At 31.0% G+C, this 26,274-nt stretch overlaps 1 protein-coding gene across 4 annotated transcripts in view; it reads left to right on the top strand.

Annotated features, from left to right (window-relative positions):
• The window catches only part of LOC127708856 (calcium/calmodulin-dependent protein kinase type II delta chain-like), a 126,062-nt gene that overhangs the window by 65,407 nt on the left and 34,381 nt on the right, over positions 1-26,274 (top strand). For 3 of the 4 annotated variants that reach the window (XM_052214023.1, XM_052214022.1, XM_052214020.1), the window contains exons 7-12: positions 1,486-1,588; positions 8,964-9,047; positions 10,143-10,237; positions 11,482-11,604; positions 15,031-15,114; positions 16,492-16,534. In XM_052214023.1, the coding sequence (XP_052069983.1) occupies positions 1,486-1,588; positions 8,964-9,047; positions 10,143-10,237; positions 11,482-11,604; positions 15,031-15,114; positions 16,492-16,534 (532 nt within the window). The remainder of the gene's footprint in view (positions 1-1,485; positions 1,589-8,963; positions 9,048-10,142; positions 10,238-11,481; positions 11,605-15,030; positions 15,115-16,491; positions 16,535-26,274) is intronic. The other variant, XM_052214021.1, reaches the window with a different exon arrangement.

The following is a 26,274-nucleotide window of genomic DNA, read 5'->3' as shown; positions in this document are numbered from 1 at the left end:
TGATCAATTTCAATGGGGTTTTATTCTTGAATTCTTGGGGTTCTTTAATATGCTGAATCTAACCGTGTATTAAGTTTTTGGATTTTGGGCCCCGTTTTTAAATTGGCCCACATTGAGGTCCAAAGGGTCCAAAATTTAACTTTGTTTGATTTCATCAAAAATTGAATTATTGGGGTTCTTTGATATGCCGAATCTAACCGTGTATTTAGATTCTTAATTTTTGGTTCCGTTTTCAAATTGGTCTACATTAAGGTCCAAAGGGTCAAAAATTAAACTTAGTTTGATTTTAACAAAAATTGAATTTTTAGGGTTCTTTGATATGCTGAATCTAAACATGTATTTAGATTTTTGATTATGGGCCCAGTTTTCAAGTTGGTCCAAATTGGGGTCCAAAATTAAACTTTGTTTGATTTCAACAAAAATTGAATATATGGGGTTCTTTGATATGCTGAATCTAACCATGTATTTAGATTTTTGATTTTTGGGCCCTGTTATCGACTTTGTCCACATTGAGGTCAAAAGGGTCCAAAATTAAACTTTGTTTGATTTCATCAAAAATTGAATTCTTGGGGTTCTTTGATATGCTGAATCTAACCATGTATTTAGATTTTTGATTTTTGGGCCCAGTTATCAACTTTGTCCACATTGAGGTCAAAAGGGTCCAAAATTAAACTTTGTTTGATTTCATCAAAAATTGAATTCTTGGGGTTCTTTGATATGCTGAATCTAACCATGTATTTAGATTTTGGATATTGGACCATAATAGGTGAATGTCCAATTTAAAATTTTTAAGTTCTTAGACCACATTCATTCTGTGTCAGAAACCTATGCTGTGTCAAATATTTAATCACAATCCAAATTCAGTGTGTATCAAGCTTGAATGTTGTGTCCATACTTGCCCCAACTGTTCAGGGTTCGACCTCTGAGGTCGTATCAAGCTGCGCCCTGCGGAGCATTTTATTGTGTTTTGGTCTGTTTTTCAATTATCATAAGCAATAGGTCAGCTATATTTGGTGTAAGGTGTATATGTCTGTCCGTCAGGATTTATATGACCTTGACCTCATGGTCATAGATCTTTAATGAAGTTTATGTGCTGCTTTTAGTAAGACCTTTATCTTTAAGACTTTCAACATAAAATCAATGGTCAGTAAAGCAGGAGAGACATTTCAGTGTGTGCACTCTTGTCTTACTTTGGTTCTCTCCGTGCACTATGGCTTCCTCCACTAATTAAAACTGACCAGCACGAAATAGCGCAAAAATGCTGAAAGTAGTGTTAAACACCAATCAATCAATCAATCCACTACATTGATTATGATACATATATTAGTTGTTTCTTTCAAAATAAATCTATAAAAGTACTGTATTAATATAACCATAAAGTCATGTGGGACAAACCATCTGTATTAGTATGCATAAGTTTATATCAATCAATCTATTGGAGACTTTTTTTTGCATTTATTATCTTGAATTTTTTTATCCTTTCAGCCAGAAAACTTATTATTAGCCAGTAAAGCCAAAGGAGCTGCAGTTAAATTAGCTGATTTTGGTCTAGCCATAGAAGTTCAGGGAGATCAACAAGCATGGTTTGGTAATACATTATACTATATAGAGTCATTTATCAACAAGCATGGTTTGGTAATACATTATACTATATAGAGTCATTTATCAACAAGCATGGTTTGGTAATTCATTATACTATATAGAGTCATTTATCAACAAGCATGGTTTGGTAATACATTATACTATATAGAGTCATTTATCAACAAGCATGGTTTGGTAATACATTATACTATACATGCTATATAGAGTCATTTATCAACAAGCATGGTTTGGTAATACATTATATTATGTAGAGTCATTTATCAACAAGCATGGTTTGGTAATACATTATACTATATAGAGTCATTTATCAACAAGCATGGTTTGGTAATACATAATACTATATAGAGTCATTTATCAACAAGCATGGTTTGGTAATACATTATACTATATAGAGTCATTTATCAACAAGCATGGTTTGGTAATACATTATACTATATAGAGTCACTTATCAACAAGCATGGTTTGGTAATACATTATACTATATAGAGTCATTTATCAACAAGCATGGTTTGGTAATACATTATACTATATAGAGTCACTTATCAACAAGCATGGTTTGGTAATACATTATACTATATAGAGTCATTTATCAACAAGCATGGTTTGGTAATACATTATACTATTCTGTTCTGTGGTCGGGTTGTTGTCTCTTTGACACATTCCCCATTTCCATTCTCAATTTTATCATTTATCAACAAGCATGGTTTGGTAATACATTATACTATATAGAGTCATTTATCAACAAGCATGGTTTGGTAATACATTATACTATATAAGAGTCATTTATCAACAAGCATGGTTTGGTAATACATTATACTATATACAGTCATTTTAATTTGGCAGTTTTTGGTGTGATAATATAAGTTATCTACGTTCATATCTGTAGATATGGATGTTTTAACACCCTGAAGTATCCAAGTACACCCTGTGGAGAAGCCGAAGGGTGTACAGGGTACTGAAGGGTGTTAAAATATCCATATCTACAGATATGAACGTAGATAATGAATTTATCCTCGGTCTTAGTCCAAATCTTGCGATTTTAAGAGAAATTCAACCACAAAATGTAACGTGAAAGCAGCGTTTTTTTCATTTTTTAAAAATCTTTTATTGTTATTTGGGAATTTGACGTATTTTTAACAGGATGTAGGGTACTACCTTTGGTAGTACCCTACAGGTAGTCAAATATAAGTTGTTTTTAATCCAGAGACAGAAACGGGAATGGGTCGAATTTGGCGCTCAGTGTTGTGAGGGTTACATCATAGACGGTGTGACGTCAATGTGGGTCATTTGCATAGCTAGGTCAGTAGTCCCATTCATTGACAATGTGGCAGCCAAGTGATGCATTTACTAAAATGAGTGCAAATGATCGACATAATAAGATAAAATCGTTAGTTGATTAAATATTTAATTACAGACATCATGGATAATCTACAGAATTCAATATTTCACAAGGAACAACCATGGAACTAAGGAAAACGTGCGTGATGTTCCCCGTTGTAATGGGTAGCAACGTTCGGGTATATGGGTTAGCAACACCCAGGGGCTATGGGTTTTGTAACGACGTGCGTTAACTAATCAAAATCCTAGAAATATACTAAGCCGGGGATAAATTTTTATACGACCGCAAAAAAATTGAGTTCGTATAATGCTATCATGTCCTCGTCGGCTTCGTCTGAAGACACATGTGGTTTCCGGACAATAACTTTTAGTTTTAAGTGAATGGATCTCTATGAAATTTTACCAGAAGGTTCAATACCACAAAAGGAAGGTTGGGATTGATTTTGGGGGTTAAGGTACCAACAGAGGAATTCGGGGCCAAAAAAAAAGCATTTTTGTAGTTTCTTGACAATAACTTGTGTGTAAGTGTATGGATCTCTCTGAAATTGTACCACAAGGTTCCATATCACAAAGGGAAGCCTAGTATTGAGTTTGGGGGTAATTGCCCCAAATGTTCAATAATTAGGGGCCAAAATCAAGTATTTTTGTAGTTTCTGGACAATAACTTGTGTGTAAGTGTATGGATCTCTCTGAAATTGTAATACAAGGTTCCATACCACAAAGGGAAGGCTGGGATTGAGTTTGGGGGTAATTTGCCCCAAAAGTTTAGAAATTAGGGGCTAAAAAGGGGCCATAAAGTTTATGGAACTCTCTGAAATTGTACATTTTTCCTGAAAAGAAAGTAATCTTCAAAATTTCAAAAAAAATTGGGGGGGGGGGGATTTTTTTCAAATTAATTTTTTGGGGGGGGATTTTGTTTCTCATAATTTTTGTTTTTTTTCCCCAAAAATTTTCCATTTTTACATTGATTATTTCTGATTTATATATAAAAGCAACAAATACTGCTGATATGGCAGGAGATACACATCAAAAAGAAATCTTCAATTGAAAATAAATACTAATCATTTAACCAATTTCAATGGGATTAATTTAAATTCTTTAATTTTTGGGGGTTCTAACCTTGTATTACTATTTTGGATATTGGGCCCCATTTTTAAATTGGTCTACATTGAGTTCCAGAGGGTCCAAAATTAAAACTTTGTTTGATTTCATCAAAAACTGAATTATTGGGGCTTTATGATATGCTGAATCTTATTGTGCATTTAGATTTTTTATTTTGGGCCCTGTTTTCAAATTAGTCCATATTAAAGTTTGAAGGGTCCAAAATTAAACTTTGTTTGATTTCAACTAAAATTAAATTTTTGGTGTTTTTTTATATGCTGAATCTAACCATGTTGTTAGATTTTGGATATCAGACCATAATAGGTAAATTAAATGTCCCATTTCAAATTTTTAAGATCTTTGACCACATTTATTTTGTGTCAGAAACCTATATTATGTCAAAAATTTGATCACAATCCAAATTCAGACAGTATCAAGCTTTAATATTGTGTCCAAACTTGCCCCAACTGTTCAGGGTTCGACCTCTGCAGTCGTATCAGGCTGCGCTTGGCGAAGCATTTTATTTAAAGATGCATGAATATCAAAATTTTGAAACAACAGAAGATAAAAAATACCTGCAAGTTATAATCATTCTAGAATAACTTGCTATCAATTTTGGTCATACGATTATTTGTGAAAAGAGCTGCTGATACTAGGCACAGTTTGTATTCACTGACTTTTAAGATCCCAAATATAGAAAGAGTGATAAAAAAAAAAAGAAAAAAAAGCCAAACATTAGTGTTGATGTAAAGATTTTTGCCTATTATGATTTAGATTCTGCTACTGATTATTTAAGAAATAGATATTTAACCATGTGCTGTAGATATTTACTCCCATTAGTATGGTATACCTGGACAATTTATATGCAATTAGTTCAAATAATATTATAGTTATTGGATTATTGAACATTTAACCAGATTTTGTAATAAGATAATTAAAATTGAAATAAAAAAGGATTTTTAATGAAGGAGGTTGTGCATGACTTGCAGTCATAAAACATTTTACAACCTGAATACAACAATTTTATATATGTAATGTCGGTATATTGCAGATACTAGGTATAATGAAGTTAATTCTGTCACCTGTCATTCATGGTTCCTGAATATTTTTCAATTAGTACATGAAATATTGGATTTGTCTTTGTATTGTTAGAGATTGGCTTACAGTTGTCCTTCTTTGTCAATAAAAGTTTATTTTATTTCTTAGAAAGGGTGATTGTTAGATGAGATCAATACAATAAGTGGTGGTTTATCATTCCACTTCATCATCTGGTTTATCATTCCATTTCATTGTCTGTCTGGTACATTACTTAGCAAAGCATCTCATTCAACAGAAATGTATAGTCTGTCATAGTCAACATTTTTGTAATTGATCTCTGATAACATTATTTAGTGAAGAATTGTAAACTGTTAAGTTTGTTTTCATCTTTTTATAACCCTGCTCGGGTAGGTTAACTGTTTTCCCCTGTCTGTCCGTCCCATGAAATTTCTGTCATATTTTTCTCTTGCAATACAAATCAGAGCCTTGAAATTTTATTTAAGGCTCTATGTGAGCATGGTATGCTGTGTTATGGTTGAAATTCAGCACTCATCACTTTCCTGTTTACTCAATACTTTATTGTTATATCACATAGTGTCCATGTTTGAAATTTTCGTGACAATTTTCTAGGAAAGTACAAATAATAGCTTCCTGTTATCAAGCTTCATGTGAACATGTCATACAGTTTAACATGGTTTCAGATTCATTGCTCATCAACTTCCTTTTTCATGGAATACTTATATATTCTAACACATAATTGCCATTTATGAAATTTTCATCACATTTATTTTATCGAACTACAAATAAGAGCTTCCTGAAATTTGTTATCAGGCTTCATATTGGCTTGTTATACAGTGTGATACATTTCACATCCATTGTTCTTGAAAATGCTGTTAAATGAATACTTAAAGAGGGGGTGTCGACTTGTCCCCCTGCACAACGTGTTGCGGGGGACATAGAAATACCGGGCATGTGAAACTTGTATCATAGGTTTATATCAGCAATGTCTTGGACGAAATTAGAAAAGCAGTGCCAGTGAATTATTTTTAAAAGAGTTTTGCCCCTTTGAAACATTATTATATAGAAAATTGCATCGTTAGCGCTCTCATGTGTACAATTCTTGCCAGATGTTTATGAAACTTATATCTTAGGTTTATATCAGCAATGTCTTAGACAAGTTCGAAAATCAGTGCCGATTAATTATTTTTAAAAGAGTTATGCCCCTTGGAAATATTGATTATATGGAAAATTGCATTGTTAGCGCTCTCATGTGTATATTTATTCCCAGAATTTTATGAAACTTATTTCATAGGTTAATATTAGAAATATTTTTGACACTTTAGATAATAAGTGCTGATCAAATATTTTTAACGAGCTATGCCCCTTGGAAATATTAATTATGACGGAAATCACATTGCATTTGCTCTGAAGCCTTTTCTCTTTGATATTTATAAAAAAGTGTTTTTTTATATGACCGCAAAAATTTTTTTGGGATCGTATGATGTTGTCGTCGTCCAAAGACACATTTGTTTCCGGACAATAACTTTAGTTAAAGTGAATGGATCTCTATGAAATTTTTTAAGAAGGTTCAATACCACAAAAGGAAGATTGGGATTGATTTTGGGGATGATGGTCCCAACCGTTTAGGAATTAGGGGCCCAAAACAAGCATTTTTCTAGTTTCAGGATAATAATTTGTGTATAAGTATTTTGATTGCTCTTAAATTGTACGACAATGTTTAATACCACAAGTAGAAGGTTGGGATTTATTTTAGGGGTTATGGGCCAACAGTTTAGGAATTAATGGCCAAAAAGGGGCCAAAAACAAGCATTTTTCTAGTTTCCAGACAATAACTTGTGTGTAAGTGTATAAATCTTTCTGACATTGTACCACAAGGATCCATATCACAAAGGGAAGGCTAGGATTGAGTTTGAGAATAATTGCCCAAATATGTAGGAATCTCAGGGGCCAAAAAAGGGCCAAAAACAAGCATTTTTCTAGTTTCCAGACAATAACTTGTGTTTAAGTGTATGTATCTCTCTGAAATTGTACTACAATGTTCCATACTACAAAGGAAAGGCTGTGATCGAGTTTTGGGGTTATTGCTCTAAGTGGGTTTCAAAAAGTTGGGGGGGGGGGGGGGGGGGGATTTTTTTTCCAATTTTTTTAGAGGATCAATATTTTTTTTTTTCAAAATTTTTCAAATTTTGAATTTTTGAAAAGTTTCAAGAAGAAATCTTCAATTGCACAGTATTGCGCAATAGATTTGTAAGATCTTTGACCACATTTATTTTGTGTCAGAAATCTAAATTATGTCAACAATTTGATCACAATCCAAATTCAGACAGTATCAAGCTTGAATATTGTGTCCAAATTTGTACCAACTGTTCAGGGTCTGACCTCTGCGGTCCTATCAGGCTGCGCTCAGCGAAGCATTTTATTAGTTATTGCCCTTGTATCTTGGATAAATAAAATATGTGCAACACAGGGGACATTGGAACTCTGTTCTTTAATTATTGTTTGCTTTAGATGAAATCATCGTATGCTTATTGCATAAAATTATTAAATAATTGCAGATTCTTACATGGTATTTTTCATATTGAGATTGGTATCAGCCCTAGAGCTTAAGCTTGAAGGTTAATACAAATGCCAATGTGAAAATTGACATGTTATAATCTATTTATCACATATTTTTACACATTGATTTTGTATTCTATATAATTAACATTTCTGGTATGACTATTAGGTAGTTATAATGGCCAATCCCTGTTTGATCGCAAAATAGCTTTGTTTTATTGAATTATCATCCATCTTTATTTTTTCAAAATTTTATATAACAAATAGATATAAGGAGATTTAATATTACGTAATGGTACCAACATCTCTGTTCTGTTAGTTTAGTTTGCCTTATATTGCAATGTACTGTAAATTCAGAAATTATTGCGTGTATTTATTATTGCGATTTCGTCATTTTAGACTAAAATGCGATTTTAATTTTTGCGATATTGAGAAAAATCCTGTTTAATTCATATAAAAAAATTCAAAATGCGAGTTTAAATTATTGCGAATATAACCCTGTCGCATTTTTCGCAATAATAAAAACATCGCAATAATTTCTGAATTTACAGTAGTTAAAAATCAGGACTTTCTAATACAAATAATGACATGTATTAATACAGTACTTCTGTTGGTTATGTATTGAGAAAACATTAAGATAGATACAGCCATTTAATGCCAAGATTTAGTAATAAACAGTTTTTCAAAAAGCATGTAATTGCAATTCAAAACCGTAGGTAAGAAAACAGACATTAGCTCTCTAATTTGAGGGCCAGTAACTATAACAGCAATCAAAATAGAACCGTTTTGTATTAATGTTCAGTCATTATCAAACATACCTATCATTTCTAATTATGAGATAAAAAGGATTAATAGAACATGGCCTGGATTCCATTTAAGCAATGTTAAGCAAAATGACAGGTTTCTGGTCAAAAATGTGTTTAGTAAATTATATTTACTTATTTTCATTTTTTATATGTACTTTTTTTACAATTTGTTCAGGTTTAGATATATTGGATATGATTTCTGTGTGTATATTAATGAAGTAAAAACTGGAAGAATATCACAAGGTATGAGTGTGACCAAAAGTTTTGAAAGGCAAAAATTTAAAACATTTGAAAGCATGAAAAACAAATGGTCATAAACAGAGCAGTTATAACTCTCTTAGGTAATCTTTACAGCACAAATTTCAGCACAATTAATTCATTATATGAATTAGAAAATTACAGCCGAAATGTACTTTGTATCATCAAAACATTCCAATGCCAAACCACAAGCTAATGTTAAGTGTATTTATAAATCAATATGTTTGTTTTATGTTATTTTAGGATTTGCTGGAACGCCTGGTTATTTATCACCAGAAGTTTTAAGAAAAGATCCATATGGCAAACCTGTAGATATTTGGGCTTGTGGTAAGTCTAGGTTCACTTTTTAGATACTGTCCACTTGTAAACAAAGATAATGTTATGTCATTTACCCTGTAAAACAAAGTCTTATGTTTATAACTCCCTCCCCTGCAAACAAAGTCATCAGCGAGTGGAATAATGAATTAACATGTTTAAGGGGAGATAATCTAATTTGTGTAACAGGTATATCAATTTTTGAGTTCTAGTTTTGATTATCTTTTGATATAAATTGTTCATTTGAAAATTATCTTAATTCAAAACATCATCACAATACATGTATAATCAAAATGAAAAGCCTTGATTAACTTATACCATTGATTAAAAAAATTAGTAGAGGATACAAGGTTTGTAAAAATCTTACTCCTTATAAGAAATAAGGAGATGAGGTATGATGATGATGGTTGCCAATGAGACAACTATCCACCAAAGTTCAAATAAAGTGGATATAAATAAATATAGGCAACCGTATGGCCTTCAACAATGAGAAAAACCCATGCAGTATAGTCGGCTCTAAAAGGCTCTAACATGAAAAGTGTGAAACAATTCAAACAAGAAAACTAATACCCTAATTTATAACAAAACAATTTACGAAATAAACAAATTTGACAAACATGAACCAACAACAACCACTAAGCTACAGGCTCGTGACCTGGGACAGGCACATGAAGAATGTGATGGTGTTAAAAATTGATTGTGAGCACTCTTCCCCCTTAAAAGTGTAAGAGAACTTACACAATCAAAATTTTGTATTCTTTTTTGCTTTGGCATAGATAACTGTAACAGTGTTACTTGATGATCAAATATCAAGCTTCTATCTTGAATGATATGAAAGAAGTTCTGGGACAATCAAATGTATGCGTTTGCACAACAAATACCAAAATATTAACCCCATCACTTTGTGGAACCTTGAGAATGAGTCCATGTGATATTTATTTTCTGACTGACATCTTTAAGTTCTACATGATACTTGAACATGTTATTGTGCCATATATGTATGTAATATTTGCCACTGTGACATTAGTAAACTATAAATCAATTTGAGACGGCTATCAAAATCAAAATAAAAATTAATTCTAAAATCATAATGCTTTATTATTTCAGGTGTGATATTATATATATTGTTAGTTGGTTATCCACCATTTTGGGATGAAGACCAACACAGATTATATGCTCAGATCAAAGCAGGTGCATATGATGTAAGTAACAGTTTTACGTTATTTTTGCCAAGATGTGAGTTGAAAATTTTCTCAAGGAAACATTTTAGCTAAATGCTTAAAGTACTCTTGTTAATTAATGCCAACTCATTTCATATGATATTCAGTCAAATATTCATCCTGAAACTCTTTGTAAATCTCTTTTACACCTGAAACCAGTTTAACAATAGTCTGCCCCAGGGCTTGAATAAAATTTTCATTTCCCGTTTCCCAGAGGAAGTAAAAATATGGAAGGTGACATTTTGATTGGTAATTTCCAGACGAGAGAGTTCAATTTGTAGTTATAATATAAACCAGTTTGCAACTCTTATTGATGAAATGTCAAACTACTTTTGTAAGATCATTCTTAGTGTTGTGTTTGTAAACTTTAACATGTTTACTTGTTAAGTGAAAAAGTATATTTAAACCAAACGCATTTGACTAACAGGTCGAACAACGGATGTTCTTAAACCCTGCTGACTGCCATTGGCGATTGCCAAATAAACGGATCACAAGATGTAACAAAATGGATCTTGATCATATATATATATATGACAAACATATGGTATTAAAACATGAATATCAGGAATTTCTCACCTCGTAGTCTGAAGGCACGACTATGTTTAAATTTGTGATTAGGTCAGTTTAAGGGTAATCACTATCAGGTAAATGATATTTGGTATGTTCCTTGTATAAGCATTGGCACAACTCATTTCTTTGTAGATTATTTTGCCCAGCCCCCTCAAGTCATGGTCTATTGACTTTGAAATTTTTGCTTAGTTAACAAATTAAAGTTTGTGATTAGATTATTTTAAGGGGAACCACTAATAGCAAATCAATAATATTTGATATGCAGTTGTATTAAGCATTGCCATTTCTAATTTCCACAGAGATTTTTGGCCTTGCACTGTCAGTCATGGTTCATTGACTTTGAATGGTTTGCATAGTTTACATCTTAAAGTATTGCAATTTTGATTTTAATATTTTCTAAATGTACTATCAAAATTATATATATATATATGAATTTATTGTTATAATGTCTTATTAATTTTAAAACAAAATTGAATATAAACTTTTTTTCCGAAAATTGGTTGTAGCCTGCACATGTCTGCAACTTTTTTAATGATGCTGGCAGGGCTTGAAAAACATACAATTATTGGAATGGTCTGATGGATTCAGTTTCAGATTACCTGTGTAACTATTTTTATTTCGATATTAAGGTAGAATGTTCTTCTGTCTGATTTCAGTACCCATCACCAGAATGGGATACAGTAACACCTGAAGCAAAGAATCTTATAAATAGTATGTTAACAGTCAATCCAGCAAAACGTATTACAGCACAAGAAGCTCTCAGACATCCTTGGATCTGCGTAAGTTGCAGTCGGATTTGTTTGGTTTTCCTTAGATATGATTTTATTCATTGACATAATTTTAAGCATTGGTTCCTTATACCATAGAAATATTGTTACTCCTTAGCTTGGTACTTTGTATAATTTAATGTCATATTTTGGTTGCTGTCAACTTGCAACAGAACATTGTTACTTAAGATGCCAACTGACACTTAAAGTTTCACTGTTGTTCTATGCACATTTTCTTAAAAGATTTCAATTTTTAAATTGAGGTACTCTCACACGATGAAAATCAAAAGGGGAGTTGTGAGAGTTACATAGTAAGACTATTGTCAAACATTTTATAAGTTTTAAGTCATAAATTAGTATGATTCTTAATTTTGCAGCCAGTGTTTCATGTATAAATCAATTAATTTGTTGCTGACTTATTAAGTTACAGTCATAGTTTGTTTTAACCATTATATTGAAACTCTGAATTAGTAGGTCCATCAAGATATTGATTTAAATCCGATTTATTCTTTCGATCTTCAAATGTTTAAAAGATCTGTTTTTATTGTAACTTCACTATTATGAGACCTTCAAGTAGAAAGATAGGTGAATTTGATCTAAAATAATATGTGGATATAAAATCACTTTTACTAAATGCCAATTTTCATTATAATGCAAATACCCTCCTTTATTATACAAATTCAAGGACCCTCCTTTATTATACAAATTCAAGGACCCTCCTTATATAGTATACTGAAGATAGGAAATTATATACATGTAAGAATAGTTAAATATACAAAAGATAAAAACAAATTATCAGTTATTTATCAGGGTAATCTATAAGTGTTGGATAGACACTTTTTGAGATAACATACATGTTACACTAAATAAGGTAAGATCTTTTGGTTCTTACTGTTGTAAAAGTTAACACAAGATATTCTTTTCATGACGTTTTTAGTAGAATTGATAGTTGCCTCTCTTTGTTCATGAGTTAAATTCAGTACAACTGCACTGTCAATTAAAACCAAAGATTTATTCACAATGATGAGGACAAAGTTCATTAAGATAGGGTTTACATTGTAATATTATAAAAGGCTGGTAATTGAATTTGAACAATGGTTTTAAAATGTATCTTTTGTCAATGTCATTCTACCTTTTTAAATTTAGTCTTAGTTCATTAAAGTCACAGCTATAGAAAATCTTATTTATATTGGTCACAACAATGGAAAAATCATAGTTAGTAATGAAAGTCTTTCTGGGATTTTATTTTTTGCATAGAAAAGTCTACCTGTTATGTGCATTGAATCTCCAATAAAGATCTACATCTTCAAAGGTCAAACTCTCCTTCATTCAACAAGATTTACTCCACTATTGCCAAACAATGGTTTTCCTTTTTATCTGTGTATAGTGATATCTGTTTTCATAGAAGATCTTAAGCCATTAGTCATAGTTATTTTATTAACTCCTCTTAATTTCAAACAAAATAAGTTTTTTCACACATTTTTTCCCCATGTTTTTATAAATGTTTGCTAAATCGTTTCAGATATTAGTATGCTTCAGATTATTGAAAAAGGTTGTCCCTCAAACCTCTTCAAAGAGATGTTATTACATAAAAAATCTTGTCCTTTCTTTGTAACAGGTATAAGAACCTTCTCTCAATGAAATCATTGTGCTTTATACACCTATCAGTCTGACTTCAATATAATGGTTAAAACTAGGACAGAAAGACCCTGAATACCAATTTACTGGTTAACCATTAAAGGGTACATCAGATAGACATGTATATATAACACAATAAGTCAGTTGTTATATAGCTGGCAATCAGTTGTGTTCTATACGTTAATAAACTTCATTGATGGGAATAATTTATTGCCTTCATTTGATATAAGAAAAAATATTTATTAAAAGTAATTTGAATAAGCTTTGAAATATAATTTTATAGCTGTTAATTTATATGTATGTTACTGTCAAGTCCAAACTCCATGAAATATCATACTATTAAAATTAAAGTACTGAGAAGTCCCTTTTCTTTAAATTTACACACTCATTCAATTTCAATTAAAGGGACTTATCTTTAAATGAATTTAAATTGTATTGTATTTCATGTAGTTTGGACTTGACAGTTTATATATACAAACTTGATTATCAATGAGCGTTGATTAAAAAATCTTATTAGAATCAGACAAACATTTGAACTGACAAAATACTTTTTATACCAATTAATGTTACAAGCATACCCGTATTCCAAAACAGTTTTTGCCTTACTTTATGATGAATGAATTATACTGTCAATGGTGCAAATCAGATGTGATATTCTTTTGTTCATAAAATCATCAAATTTAAGATACCTTTTAACTATATTTAAATGTTCAAAGCTTTAAATCAGTCCTTTGTGATTACCTGTATTGTAAAATAGTTAGTATAGATGAACCTATGATTTGACTTATGGATTGTTGTGGTAAAAGTTAAGTTCTGCATGAGATTAATTAGGGATATCAGCTGGATAAGTACTAACTTACTTTTTTTATTGAGTAATAGTCAAATTATATTTTATCTTATCTACCATTCCTGTAACTTATTTCAGTCAAATGATTCTCTTTTTTAAAAGAAACAAATAGACAATTTCAGACAGTGGAATGAATTTAGAAACTTTTTTCAAATTTTTACTTTTTTGTGATGACGATGTAAAATGAAATTGTATAATTCAAACTTTTGTAATACTCCTTGGAAAGGGGTAAACATTTTAAATAATAATGATTTAAGCCATGAAAATTAGGTGAAAGTTTCAAAGTTTGAATTTGGTGGTACATTTATTATGATAAGGGCTGTTCCAAAATTTATCATGTGAGGGGATGGGAGGGAGTCAAATTAATTAAATATGGGTGATTGCAATTCCTTAAAATTTTGTACAAGTAAAATGGAAATTTTTATTTTATGGGTGGTTAGAGTCTTAAGAAGGTGCATCTCATGCCCCCATGCTTTAAATTCTGGAACAAACCTAAGTTAGCTTTGATATTATATTCTCTTAACATGGAAATTTTTTTATAGGGGTTATTTTCGTTCTTTTCATGGTCATGTTAAATGTACAAAAATATCCCCTGCAAAAATCATCAATATTGATGTGACTGAAAATATTTACAGTTGATATTGTAGATTTGTAAAACATGTATAACCATCAACATCATGATGATTTCTATTTGTTTTTATTTGAATGTATATATTCACTTATATTTATTAAAAAGTGATGATCTACTAAAACTTTAAGCATTATATAGTGTCTTAACATATATTATTAACTAAAACTTGTAGCATTATATAGTACAAAATGTATCTAAAAATTTATTATCAACTTAGCATTAGTTAGTTTTTTGAAAGTAATTATCTACTAAAACTTGTAGCAATAGAAAGTATTAGTAGTGCACATCTTTGCCAATGATCTGTGTATTTTTGTCTTTTCAGCAGAGAGAAAGAGTAGCGTCTGTGGTACATAGACAAGAAACTGTAGACTGCTTGAAGAAATTCAATGCCCGAAGGAAACTTAAGGTATTTATTATAATTTAATACCTGTCTAAACCAAACCAAATCATACATAAATTAGAAAAAATCTTTAATTGTGCCAAGACATACAGTGAATATTCTCTAATAATTTAACCTGTGTAAACTGAACACCTGTATAGTCCTTAAAAAAATTGAAAGTGTTTCACTGTACTGTAAACCAAGTTCCAATATTTTCTCTCTGCATATGCCTCGGGAAATTTTTGTTGTTAATTGAATACAATGTTACATTTTTTTAACATGCAGACGTTTTTTGCTTTCCCAGGAAAAGATTAGTTCTAATCAAGAGAAAGGATACATGGTTTATTTGTCAATTGTTTATAGTAGTTCTATTTATGTTTCTCTTGAATAGCTATCCCTTGTCTGTTGTTAAGAAAGTGGTTTAATTTAGTATCTGTAGATGTAGTTTGGACCATTGATGATAGAGAATTATGATTCGTTTTCATTAAACCTTGTTTTCTGCATTGATAGGACAGGTGAATGCCATAATAGATCATCATTAGATTTGTTAAAGTAATATCTTGTCAACAATCTATCCTCAATTAAGTAGCAGGTGCTTTATAAATGCTTTATATAGATATATGTTTATATCAGGTATATAACTGGCATGGATTGATACATTGAGGGATTTAAATAGGAAATATGTGTTTCATTATTGTTAATCTTAAGTCAAAGCTTACAACAACACTACTTTTTGCTGGGAAATATTAATCAAGGGTACATTTGTTGAAATGTTGTGGATTCAATTAATTTGATGGATCTCACTTATAATTTATGGCATCAAGTATAGTTGTTTTATCATTTCTTGCTAACAAAACAACCACATATTTACAAGGATCACTTTGTGCTATGAATTACATGAAAACTTTTACCATTGCAAACAACAATGAATCAGTACTATTACTATACAGATTTATGTTTTAATAAGAAAACTATATATTTGTTAACTAATTTTCTTGTAATTTTTCATTTGATAAAAACTAAATTTAACTGACCAGATGCATGAAAGCAACTCTCAAACCAGTGCTAGGGATTTTCTTGAACTAGTAATGGGTTAAAGGCCTCAGTGTTACTTTGAGATGAACACCAGCAATAAAAGCATTGTTCTTTTGCCTTTAGTTTTTTTATGATCATGAAGTGATCATGTGTCATGAATTGATACACCTCATTCTTTCTTTTTCATTTGGTTAATTTTTTTTGGTTTTAGCTGAAAGCCAACTTACTGCTTAAATTTGTGGGAAGAAATGTTTGGAGAATGAAAAAAAGAAGTGTTTTTGTTTTGTTCATGCTATATTAATTGATGCACAGTATCACACAGCTGTTTTAAATATTTACCTTAAAATCTTACTTAATTTTGTATTTTAGGGAGCTATCCTGACCACAATGCTGGCCACAAGGAATTTTTCCAGTAAGTAAACCACTGTGGATTAATAATGTTGTCCCTGTATTTGACATTGTCACAGCCATGTGTATTTCTAGCACTTCTCTGTATAAGCCACACACCTTTAATTACAACCAAGTGTGTCAGTCTTCCATTTGAAATTGAGATATATGTAATGGAAAATGTAAAGATATTATTTTTTGTAAATGTGATTTCCTGTTGGATAACTGAGATATTGTCTTGGAGTTGTGATTTATTTTTGCTTTACTGGGATATTATCTGGATTTGTGATTTATTATTGGTTTACTGAGATATTATTTTGGAGGTGTGATTTACTGTTTGTTTACCGAGATTTTATTTTGGAGTTGAGAGATTTATTGTCAGTTTACTGAAATTTTATTATGGAGTTGAGATTTATTGTTGGATAACTGAGATTTTATTTTTGGAGTTGAGATTTATTGTTGGTTTACTGAGATTTTATTATGGAGTTGAGATTTATTGTTGGTTTACTGAGATTTTATCATGGAGTTGAGATTTATTGTTGGTATACTGAGATATTATTATGGAGTTACGATTTATTATTGGTTTACTGAGATTTTATTATGGAGTTGCGATTTATTATCGGTTTACTGAGATATTATTTTAAAGTTGAGATTAATTGTTGGTTTACTGAGATATTATTATGGAGTTGCAATTTATTGTTGGTTTACTGAGATATTATTTTAAAGTTGAGATTAATTGTTGGTTTACTTCAATAGATATTGTTTTGAGTTGTGATTTATTGTTGGTTTACTGAGATTTTGCTTTGTAGTTGTGATTTATAATATGGAGGCCTTTCAGTGACTTATAGTTGTTTTAAAACTACTATGTCATTTGGTCTGTGGTGGATAGTTGTCTCATTGCCAATCATACCACATCTTATTTTTATATTAAAATTTACTTTTGGTTTACTGAGATTTTATCATGGAGTTGCTATTAATTGTTGGTTTACTGAAATATTATTTTGGAGTTGTGATCAATAGTTGGTTTACTGAGATAGTATTATTGAGATGTGATTACTCTTGAATGTTTTCTTTACACAATCTATTAAAAGTTGTTGTTAAAAGTTCTTTGTAATCTCAAATATTTTGATGTGTGTATTAAGATATAAATGATATTATAGAAATTTACAAAATGTACGGAAAGACATAATGTTTGTTATTAGTTTTTATAGGCCTATTAAATTAATTGGACTTTTGATAGACTGACAACTTCTGAATGATATTAAAGCTTTGCATTATGATCTACAATATTTGGTATGGGTACTTTGGCCAGATTAACACTTACTATGAAATTCAGGGCATTCATCTGCCACTTCATTTTATGTGAAGTTTTTATCAACAATATCTCAATTGAATTGAAAACCAATGCTAATAAAATGTGCTTCTTAAAGATAATGATTATGTGGAAAATTGCTTTGTAAGCCCTCCCATCAGTACAGATCTTGAAAATTTTGTTAAAATTTATAAGAAAGGTTCCTGGATTGATTTTGAAAAGTTATACCCTTGGAAATGTAAAAAAATACTATCAAGGTTTTAGGTATAATGATAAAATTTATTTGAAAGGCTTATATTCACACTATCTTAATTGTCCCCTGTGTGCTGCACTACTTCTGTCCATTCTTTGGAAACACGTCAATTCTTCGAGTACATTTGACAGAAAGCTTTCATACTTTGTAGGATTGTTTTCTCGTCATATTTCACTGACAGGGATATATGGTCAGTTAAATTTTATAATTTTTATGAGAGTTGTTGAAATTGACAATTTTTTATGCCCCTGCCGTTGCGGAGGGGGCATTAAGTTTTACCCTTGTCCGTCCGTACGTCCCAAACTTGGTTTCCGTTCAACTAACTTTAGTTTGCCTCAACCAAATGTTATGAAACTTATACAAAATGCTTATAACCACAAAACAAAGATCAATTTTGAATTTTGGTGGTGTCACTTTTACCTTTCTAGAGTTATGCCCCTTTACCAATTGAAAAATCGCTGAATTTTTCGTTTCCATTCTCTAACTTAAGTTTGCCTCAACCAAATGTTATGAAACTTGTACACAATACTTATTACTACAAAACTCAGATCAAATACAAATTTGGGTAGCGTCACTTTTACCATTCTTTAGTTTTTGTCCCTTTATAACTTTATATGATATGCAAGCAAGGGCATCATCTGTGTCCCATGGACACATTCCCTATTTATTTGTAGTAATGTTACAATGACATCTTGTGAAAGCAACTCCTCTGAGTACCATTACAGAAAGCTCTGATACTTGGAACTATTGTTTGCCATCATGTGTAGTTGATCACATTATACCACCGTTTTTATTTTACTATTTTTATTGGAGTTATGGGACTTTGACCATTTTGTTGGAGTATTGTAACAATAACTTCTTTTGGATGCTACTCCTCTGAGAATGTCTTACAGAAAGCTCTCATACTTTGTAGGATTGTTTGCCATCGTGTAGTTGACCATATTGTACCATCATTTTGAAGATATTAATGAAACTTAACATACTTGTAGTACACTTCCCGAGGATGTTCATCAAAAGTAAAATTCTTGTCCTACATGTCAAAGGCGACATAATCAAACTTACTTTCAAAGACTCTTGTAAGGGCAGCTTCTCCTGAAAGGGGTAGACTGATATTAAAGAAACTTTACACAGTAGTAGAACATTACCTAAATATAATCCTTCCCCCACATGTTAAAGAGGAGATCCTTCTTCCACATGTTATAGAGGAGATCCTTCTTCCACATGTTGTAGAGGAGATCCTTCTTCTCCCACATGTTATAGAGGAGATCCTTCTTCTCCCACATGTTATAGAGGAGATCCTTCTTCTCCCACATGTTATAGAGGAGATCCTTCTCCCACATGTTAAAGATGAGATCCTTCTCCCACATGTTATAGAGGAGATCTTCTCCCACATGTTATAGAGGAGATCCTTCTCCCACATGTTATAGACGAGATCCTTCTTCTCCCACATGTTATAGAGGAGATCCTTCTCCCACATGTTATAGAGGAGATCCTTCTTCTCCCACATGTTATAGAGGAGATCCTTCTTCTCCCACATGTTATAGAGGAGATCCTTCTTCTCCCACATGTTATAGAGGAGATCTTCTCCCACATGTTATAGAGGAGATCCTTCTTCTCCCACATGTTATAGAGGAGATCCTTCTCCCACATGTTATAGAGGAGATCCTTCTCCCACATGTTATAGAGGAGATCCTTCTTCCACATGTTATAGAGGAGATCCTTCTCCCACATGTTATAGAGGAGATCCTTCTCCCACATGTTGAAACTTTACACAGTTGAAGAACACTTGAGTGGTGGCTATTCCCTAAATAATATTCATTCTTTATCTGTAAATCAGCCTGCAATTGAAAGTTAACCTTTATGTGGATCTGAAATTTGGTTTTTTATCTGGCCTGCAATACGGCCAATTATTGCAGAATTCAAGACATAGGGAATCTGGTACCAGGCAGTTTCTTTTTATGCCTCCGTCGTAGTGGAGGGGATATTAAGTTTTACCCTTGTCCGTTTGCTCGTATATCCCAAAGTTGGTTTCCGTTCTCTAAATTTAGTTTGCCTCAACCAAATGTTATGAAACTTATACAAAATGCTTATTACCACAAAACACAGATCAAGTTTGAATTTTGGGGGCGTCACTTTAACGGTTCTAGAGTTATGCCCCTTTACAAATAGAAAAATTGCTGAATTTTTCATTTCCGTTCTCTAACTTTAGTTTGCCTCAAGTAATTGTTATGAAACTTATACAAAATGCTTATTACCACAAAACACAGATCAGGTTTTGAATTTTGGTGACGTCACTTTAACCGTTCTAGAGTTATGCCCCTTTACAAATGGAAAAATTGCTGAATTTTTAGTTTCTGTTCTCTAACTAAGGTTAGCCTCTACCAAATGTTATGAAACTTATACACAATGCTTATTAACACAAAATACAGATCAAGTTTAAATTATGGTGGTGTCACTTTTACTGTTCTAGAGTTATGCCCCTTTACAAATGAAAAATTGCTGAATTTTTCGTTTCCGTTCTCTAACTTAAGTTTGCCTCAACCAAATGTTATGAAACATGTACATAATACTTATTACCACAAAACTCAGATCAAGTACAAATTTGGGTAGCATCACTTTTACTGTTCTTCAGTTATTACCCTTTATAAATTTATATGAGATGCAAGCCGGGGCGTCATCTGTGTGCCATGGACACATTCCCCATTTATCTATTTTAGAAGTAAGAAGAGCTGAATATCAATATCTTTAATACATATGCCTTATGTTCTCAAGGTCAATTTGGCATTTGTCTGTTGTTCTTGACCTCATTTACGTGGTTCAATATCTGCATGAAAAAGTTAATAGGTTTTTTTTATCACTTGATTTTTTCAGCTATTGAAAGTAATAGGTCAACTATATTTGTTTCATATAATTATCACATTGGTCATCATTAGGTTTTCATAATTTGGTCAAAATTACTTGCATACTTACTTACTTACTTGCATATATACTAAATCCTCTTAATACATGTTTCCACGTGAGGCCATCTGCTAGGGAAACCACATCAGTCAATATTAGTGATAGATAAATTATATTTTGCTAATATAATGATTGTAAGGTGTACATGTCTGTCAGACAGAAACCATCTGACCTTGACCTCATATTCATGTTACTTGGATTATCATTATAGCGTAGTGAGTAGATTAGTTTCTCAGTTACTGTAAGTAATAGGTCAACTTCATATCATTTTGTATAGAATTATTGTAAGAGGTACATGTCTGTCAGGGTTTATTTGACCGTGACCTCATTTCATGGTTCATAGATCAAGTTTTCATGATTGCATCATATTTTTCATTGTGAAATGTGAAAACTATATTTGTTGTATAGAATCACAGTGAGGTGTACATGTTTGTCAGAGTTCATCTGACCTTGACCATATTTTTATTGATGATTATGAAATTAAGTTTTTGTGCTACCTGTAGTAAGAACTTGGATCTCAAACACTTTCAGAATAAAATTCAGTGATAGTAACACATGTGAGACATTTCTGTGCATGTGAACTCTTATATAGTGTTATCCACTTTCCAGTACCAATAAACTACTTAAACACCCTGTTCATTTTGAAATCTTAGGAGAAACAAGAGTCAGAAAGATTCATAGATGACAAGTGAGGAAAACATTCTCTTTGGAGAATCTAGTTATGAATATACAATGGTCAGATGAGCACCTTTCAAGAAGTGTCCTTTTTTCCTTGATGTATATAATTATAAACGATTGCTACCTATTACTAAGCTTGTACATAAAGAATATATTTTTGAAAATCTTAAGATAGATTGGTGGAGTTCATTTCATTAGAGCTTATTTCAATAAGCCTGAGAATAAAGATACACCAAAAAAATAAGTTGTAAAGCTTTGAGGAGATAAAAATAGGTCACTATAATATATATTGCTAATACTAAATATTACTAAAAATATATTTTGAGAGGTTACTTTTTCAACTGATTTATATCAAAGACAAGACAACAAATTCTATTTATTGTTTAATTTTTAAGTAAAGTATTTCCTGATTTTTTTACAGTCAGTTAAAAAAAGAATATTCTCTATATGTAACATATAACTGTTTGGCTAGCAGTGTTTACTAGGGTTTATATATGCCTAATTTTTACATACAAAGTATTAATCAGGTATATGCAAGTTTAAAATACCAGCCCGACCACACTCTTGAGACAGTTCAATAACTATTTTATTATCTATTTTGATATGTTTTGGACAGTTGCTAGACCATGGAATCATTGTAGTTGCTCATTAAAAAATAAAATTAAGATCATTTGTCTCACACTTTGTGTAAAACTTAAATATTTTATTCAGCTTCAGATTTTTTTTCTCTAAAAAATGGTTCCCTAATAATGTTAGCACTTTGAAGATACGCCCACATTTAATTTAATTCCTTTTCACAATAATTTATTGCTAAATGTTTAGTACAGGCTGGTATTTTGCAGGAGTTAAGACCTGACTATATACAATCTTGATATTTGACAAAACAATAGTATATATAGTATGTATAGAGGAATGCCTAAGTGTATGACTTCTCTATCTTTTGCTTAACGTAAAGTGTTTATGCATGCTAATTTTGTGTTCTACTCTTTTTTATTTTTGCCTGCTTTTGTCAGTGAGTAAAGGTAAGTGGTATTATTTTGGTAAAATGGGAAGTTTACTATTGGAAATTTATGATTTTTCTATTTTTCCTTTCCTTCATAATATATTTTCTTTTAACTAAATATTTCTGTTTTGTCTCTGATCTTCTTGCTCCACTTTCAAGCACATTGTTTATTTTTTATAGTGTTGGTAAACAAATAAAGCAAAAATAATGTATTTCGACCAGAGGCACCCTGTCACTTAAACAAAATCAAATAAAAACAAGATATTTGATTTCTGGAGAAAAATTCCTTTTAAGGTTTTAGTCAAGATAAGAAGATGGCAGACAATACTTTACCTATATTGATCACAAAATTATTTACAGATACATTATTGGTGTAGTGGAGCAGAAGTTAGGGTATCTAATCATACATGTATTACACAGATCAAGCTTAAATAACAAAATATAAATTATAGCCACACAGTATGGTACATATGTATGCTTCAGTATAAAACTTTATGCAGATATTATAATTATTTTAGAATTTTATATTTTAAGATAAGTTTAACCACCAAAAGGACATTAAAAGAGAATAGAACATGAGATTAAGTTATGTTGATATTTTTCTGATTGTATAGCAGTAAAACCCTCTAACACAAATGTTATTGAAATGCAAAACCTCAAATCTGAAAATGTTTGATAATATTTTCCTTTTTTTAAACTGCTCTTTAAGAAATTGACATATTATGGGATTTTATTTTTGCTTGAAAAATCAGTCACAACATAGTATATTTTATTAGACATATTCTGTTTCTGTTTACTTTACAAAACATACAAACACTATTATTGTGATTGAAGAAAATACATTTAAAACAGTATGATTGATCAGTTAGGTTTTTTTCATATTCAAAGTCTAAAAAATATTAAATTCTTAAATTTATTTGAATCTTGAATTATAATTCAATTTACTGCTCCTTACAACTGAAATCATAAAAGTGTTAACTAATTTCTTGCAAGTGTTCAGATCTAGTTTTAACTTTACAAAGAGCTCTATAAAAAAATAATTTAATTTTACAAAGAGCAGGTGTGAAACCAAATTTGATAGTTGAAACTCAGTTGAATCGGAAGTATTAAAAACTTTAAACTAGCTGTTTCACCTGAGGAATATTAAATACCTACCAAATGTTTAGATAGATTTAGGTAAACTTTAAATTGAACTTACCAGTTTCAAGAAATTACTTAACAGTTGTATGAGTTTTGATCTAAAGTACAAGTCCATGAAGTATGACTGAACGTTTACATTTTGTATTGCCTGAATATCCACCCATAGGTATTACTACCTGTTGTTCTGTCCATGGTTCAAAATAGGTTGGCTCAGAGAATGGACTTATACTATCCTGCAGGGATACACAATATAACAGAACCTAAACACATAATTTCTACAAATATTTAAGTTGCTGACCTCTGATTTTGTATTTTAGATTAACTTAATATATGGGGTTTCCCATTTACATACATGGTCTTAGCCATTTTGTAATGCAATGTGCAATCTAATGATTATGTGTGACAGACGCATATTTCTGTAAGAAGACTAGCTCTGACTTTTAATCTTGCAGTTGGCAGGACAGGTCAGAAAACAAATGGTAATTAGTAATTTACAAGCCTCCATAAAGATTTGATAAAGAACGTTAACCTGCAATTGATAAGTTTGAATATCGGTAAAAACTTATGAAAGTTGTCAGTATTATTAGCTTTTAGAAAGAAATCTAACCTGCAGTAACAAGTTTGCCCTTGAAATTTTTTAGAAAATAAAACTGATTTGTTTCAATAAACTCTCAGAAAGTCAAGATGTAACTACGCAACAAAAATTTATTCCGAAATTGTTAGTTTTAAGTTTTGAGTTTTGACATTCAGCAAACTAAAGTTATAACTTAGTAAATGTTAAAAGTTGATATTTGAATATCTATACAAATCAGCTTCCTTTTCTTTCTTATACATCTTGAGTTCTAGATAGACAATATAACTGCTTTATATTTTCACTTGTATTGTTTCACGCATGATAGCTCTTATTTTCACTGACAACTTCCATAGGCTCATTAGTAACTGTGATGACATCAGTTTAATCTGTAAAAAACTTTTGTAATTCAGATGAGAATTTAAAATCATTCATTGACAAATATAAATTCTATAAAGATAGTATTGATTTCTACTATTTTTACCAATATAAAAGTTGAAAATTTCAATGACATTGAAAGGAATTCTAACTGTCAGTCTTAAACATTGCAAGGATCTGTGAGATTATTTATATGGAATAAGATTAATGAAAAGAGGCAAGAAAAACTTAAACATATCTGATATCCTTACGATAGGTAATCTGACTCCCGGATCGGGAGGTATCTCGCCAAGGTCAGGTATGTGTCTCATTTTTCTTGCTTATGATTCTTGCTTTAAATCTAATAGATTGGAGATTTGATTCTAGAAATGTATAGATTTTGTTTTTAAGTTTTTGTTGAAATGCAAATTTGAGGCATCTTCTCTTTGGTTTATCAATTTAAAAAAATATCTGCAAAATAATATCTGCATGATTTTTAATGCTGAAAAGTGCAGGGAGAAATGGATTTTGTTACAATTATAATGTTTTTAAAAACACTGAAATCGTTCATGAATTTTAAATTCATCAAACCTAAATAAATAAAAAAATTAAAAAAAAAAAGAACATATCACAATTTGGTATAAGTTGTCAGTCATTCAAATGAATTTGTAAATTTAAGAAAATGCATAGAAATCAATTTTTTCCAAATTTATAACATATTTATATGGATATTGGAATCAGTCCTCAATTTATTAGTAAAAGTATGAGCTATGAATTCTCAGGGTAAACCTTTCTGGTGTTCAGTTATTGAGATATATTTCACAGGGTAATTTGCTTATACAATATATTACAAGATATCCTTTCCTTTGCTGGCAGTCAAGTATTGTAATTTACCCTTCAAACGAAAAAAGAAACATGGCAACATTTATCAAAATTTTTAAAATACTGAAGATTTTTGTCAAAACAAATTGATTGGTTGGCTGAGGGAAGTGTAACAACCAATGGATTTCTGATTAAAATGAAAAGTTATTTTGAATTAAAAAAAGTTTTATTCAAACAGTAACATATTGTGATATATCAACACCATGATAAATCATTTCTCCTCTTAAAATCGTTATTAATACTTCCAAAGATTTGTACCCTGCTTTGCTGCTTTCCAATGTAATTCTGATATCAATACCTATAGAAAACCCTGGGTTATGTCACCAGAGCTGTAGCTACCATTCTAATACAATGTTGGTTATATTTGTCTTCCGCCAGCAACAAAAGTCACAGAATTTGAGACATAGGGATTACAATCCAGCAGTGGCAGATTAACCTATTTCATTATAGAGCTTTTATATTTTAAAGGGTAGAAGACCTGGATGCTTCATACCTTGTATATAGATGCCTTATGTTACAAAGTTTCTGTCTGTCATATGTCCATTGCCCTGACCTCATGTTCATGGTTCTATGACAGCTTAAAAAAAGTTCATGTGAATTAAGGATAACTA

Source organism: Mytilus californianus, unplaced genomic scaffold, assembly GCF_021869535.1.
Source record: "Mytilus californianus isolate M0D057914Y unplaced genomic scaffold, xbMytCali1.0.p SCAF_7, whole genome shotgun sequence".
Classification (NCBI taxonomy): domain Eukaryota; kingdom Metazoa; phylum Mollusca; class Bivalvia; order Mytilida; family Mytilidae; genus Mytilus; species Mytilus californianus.
Note: the sequence above shows the minus strand (reverse complement) of the source record. Positions and strands in the feature narration are given on the sequence as shown.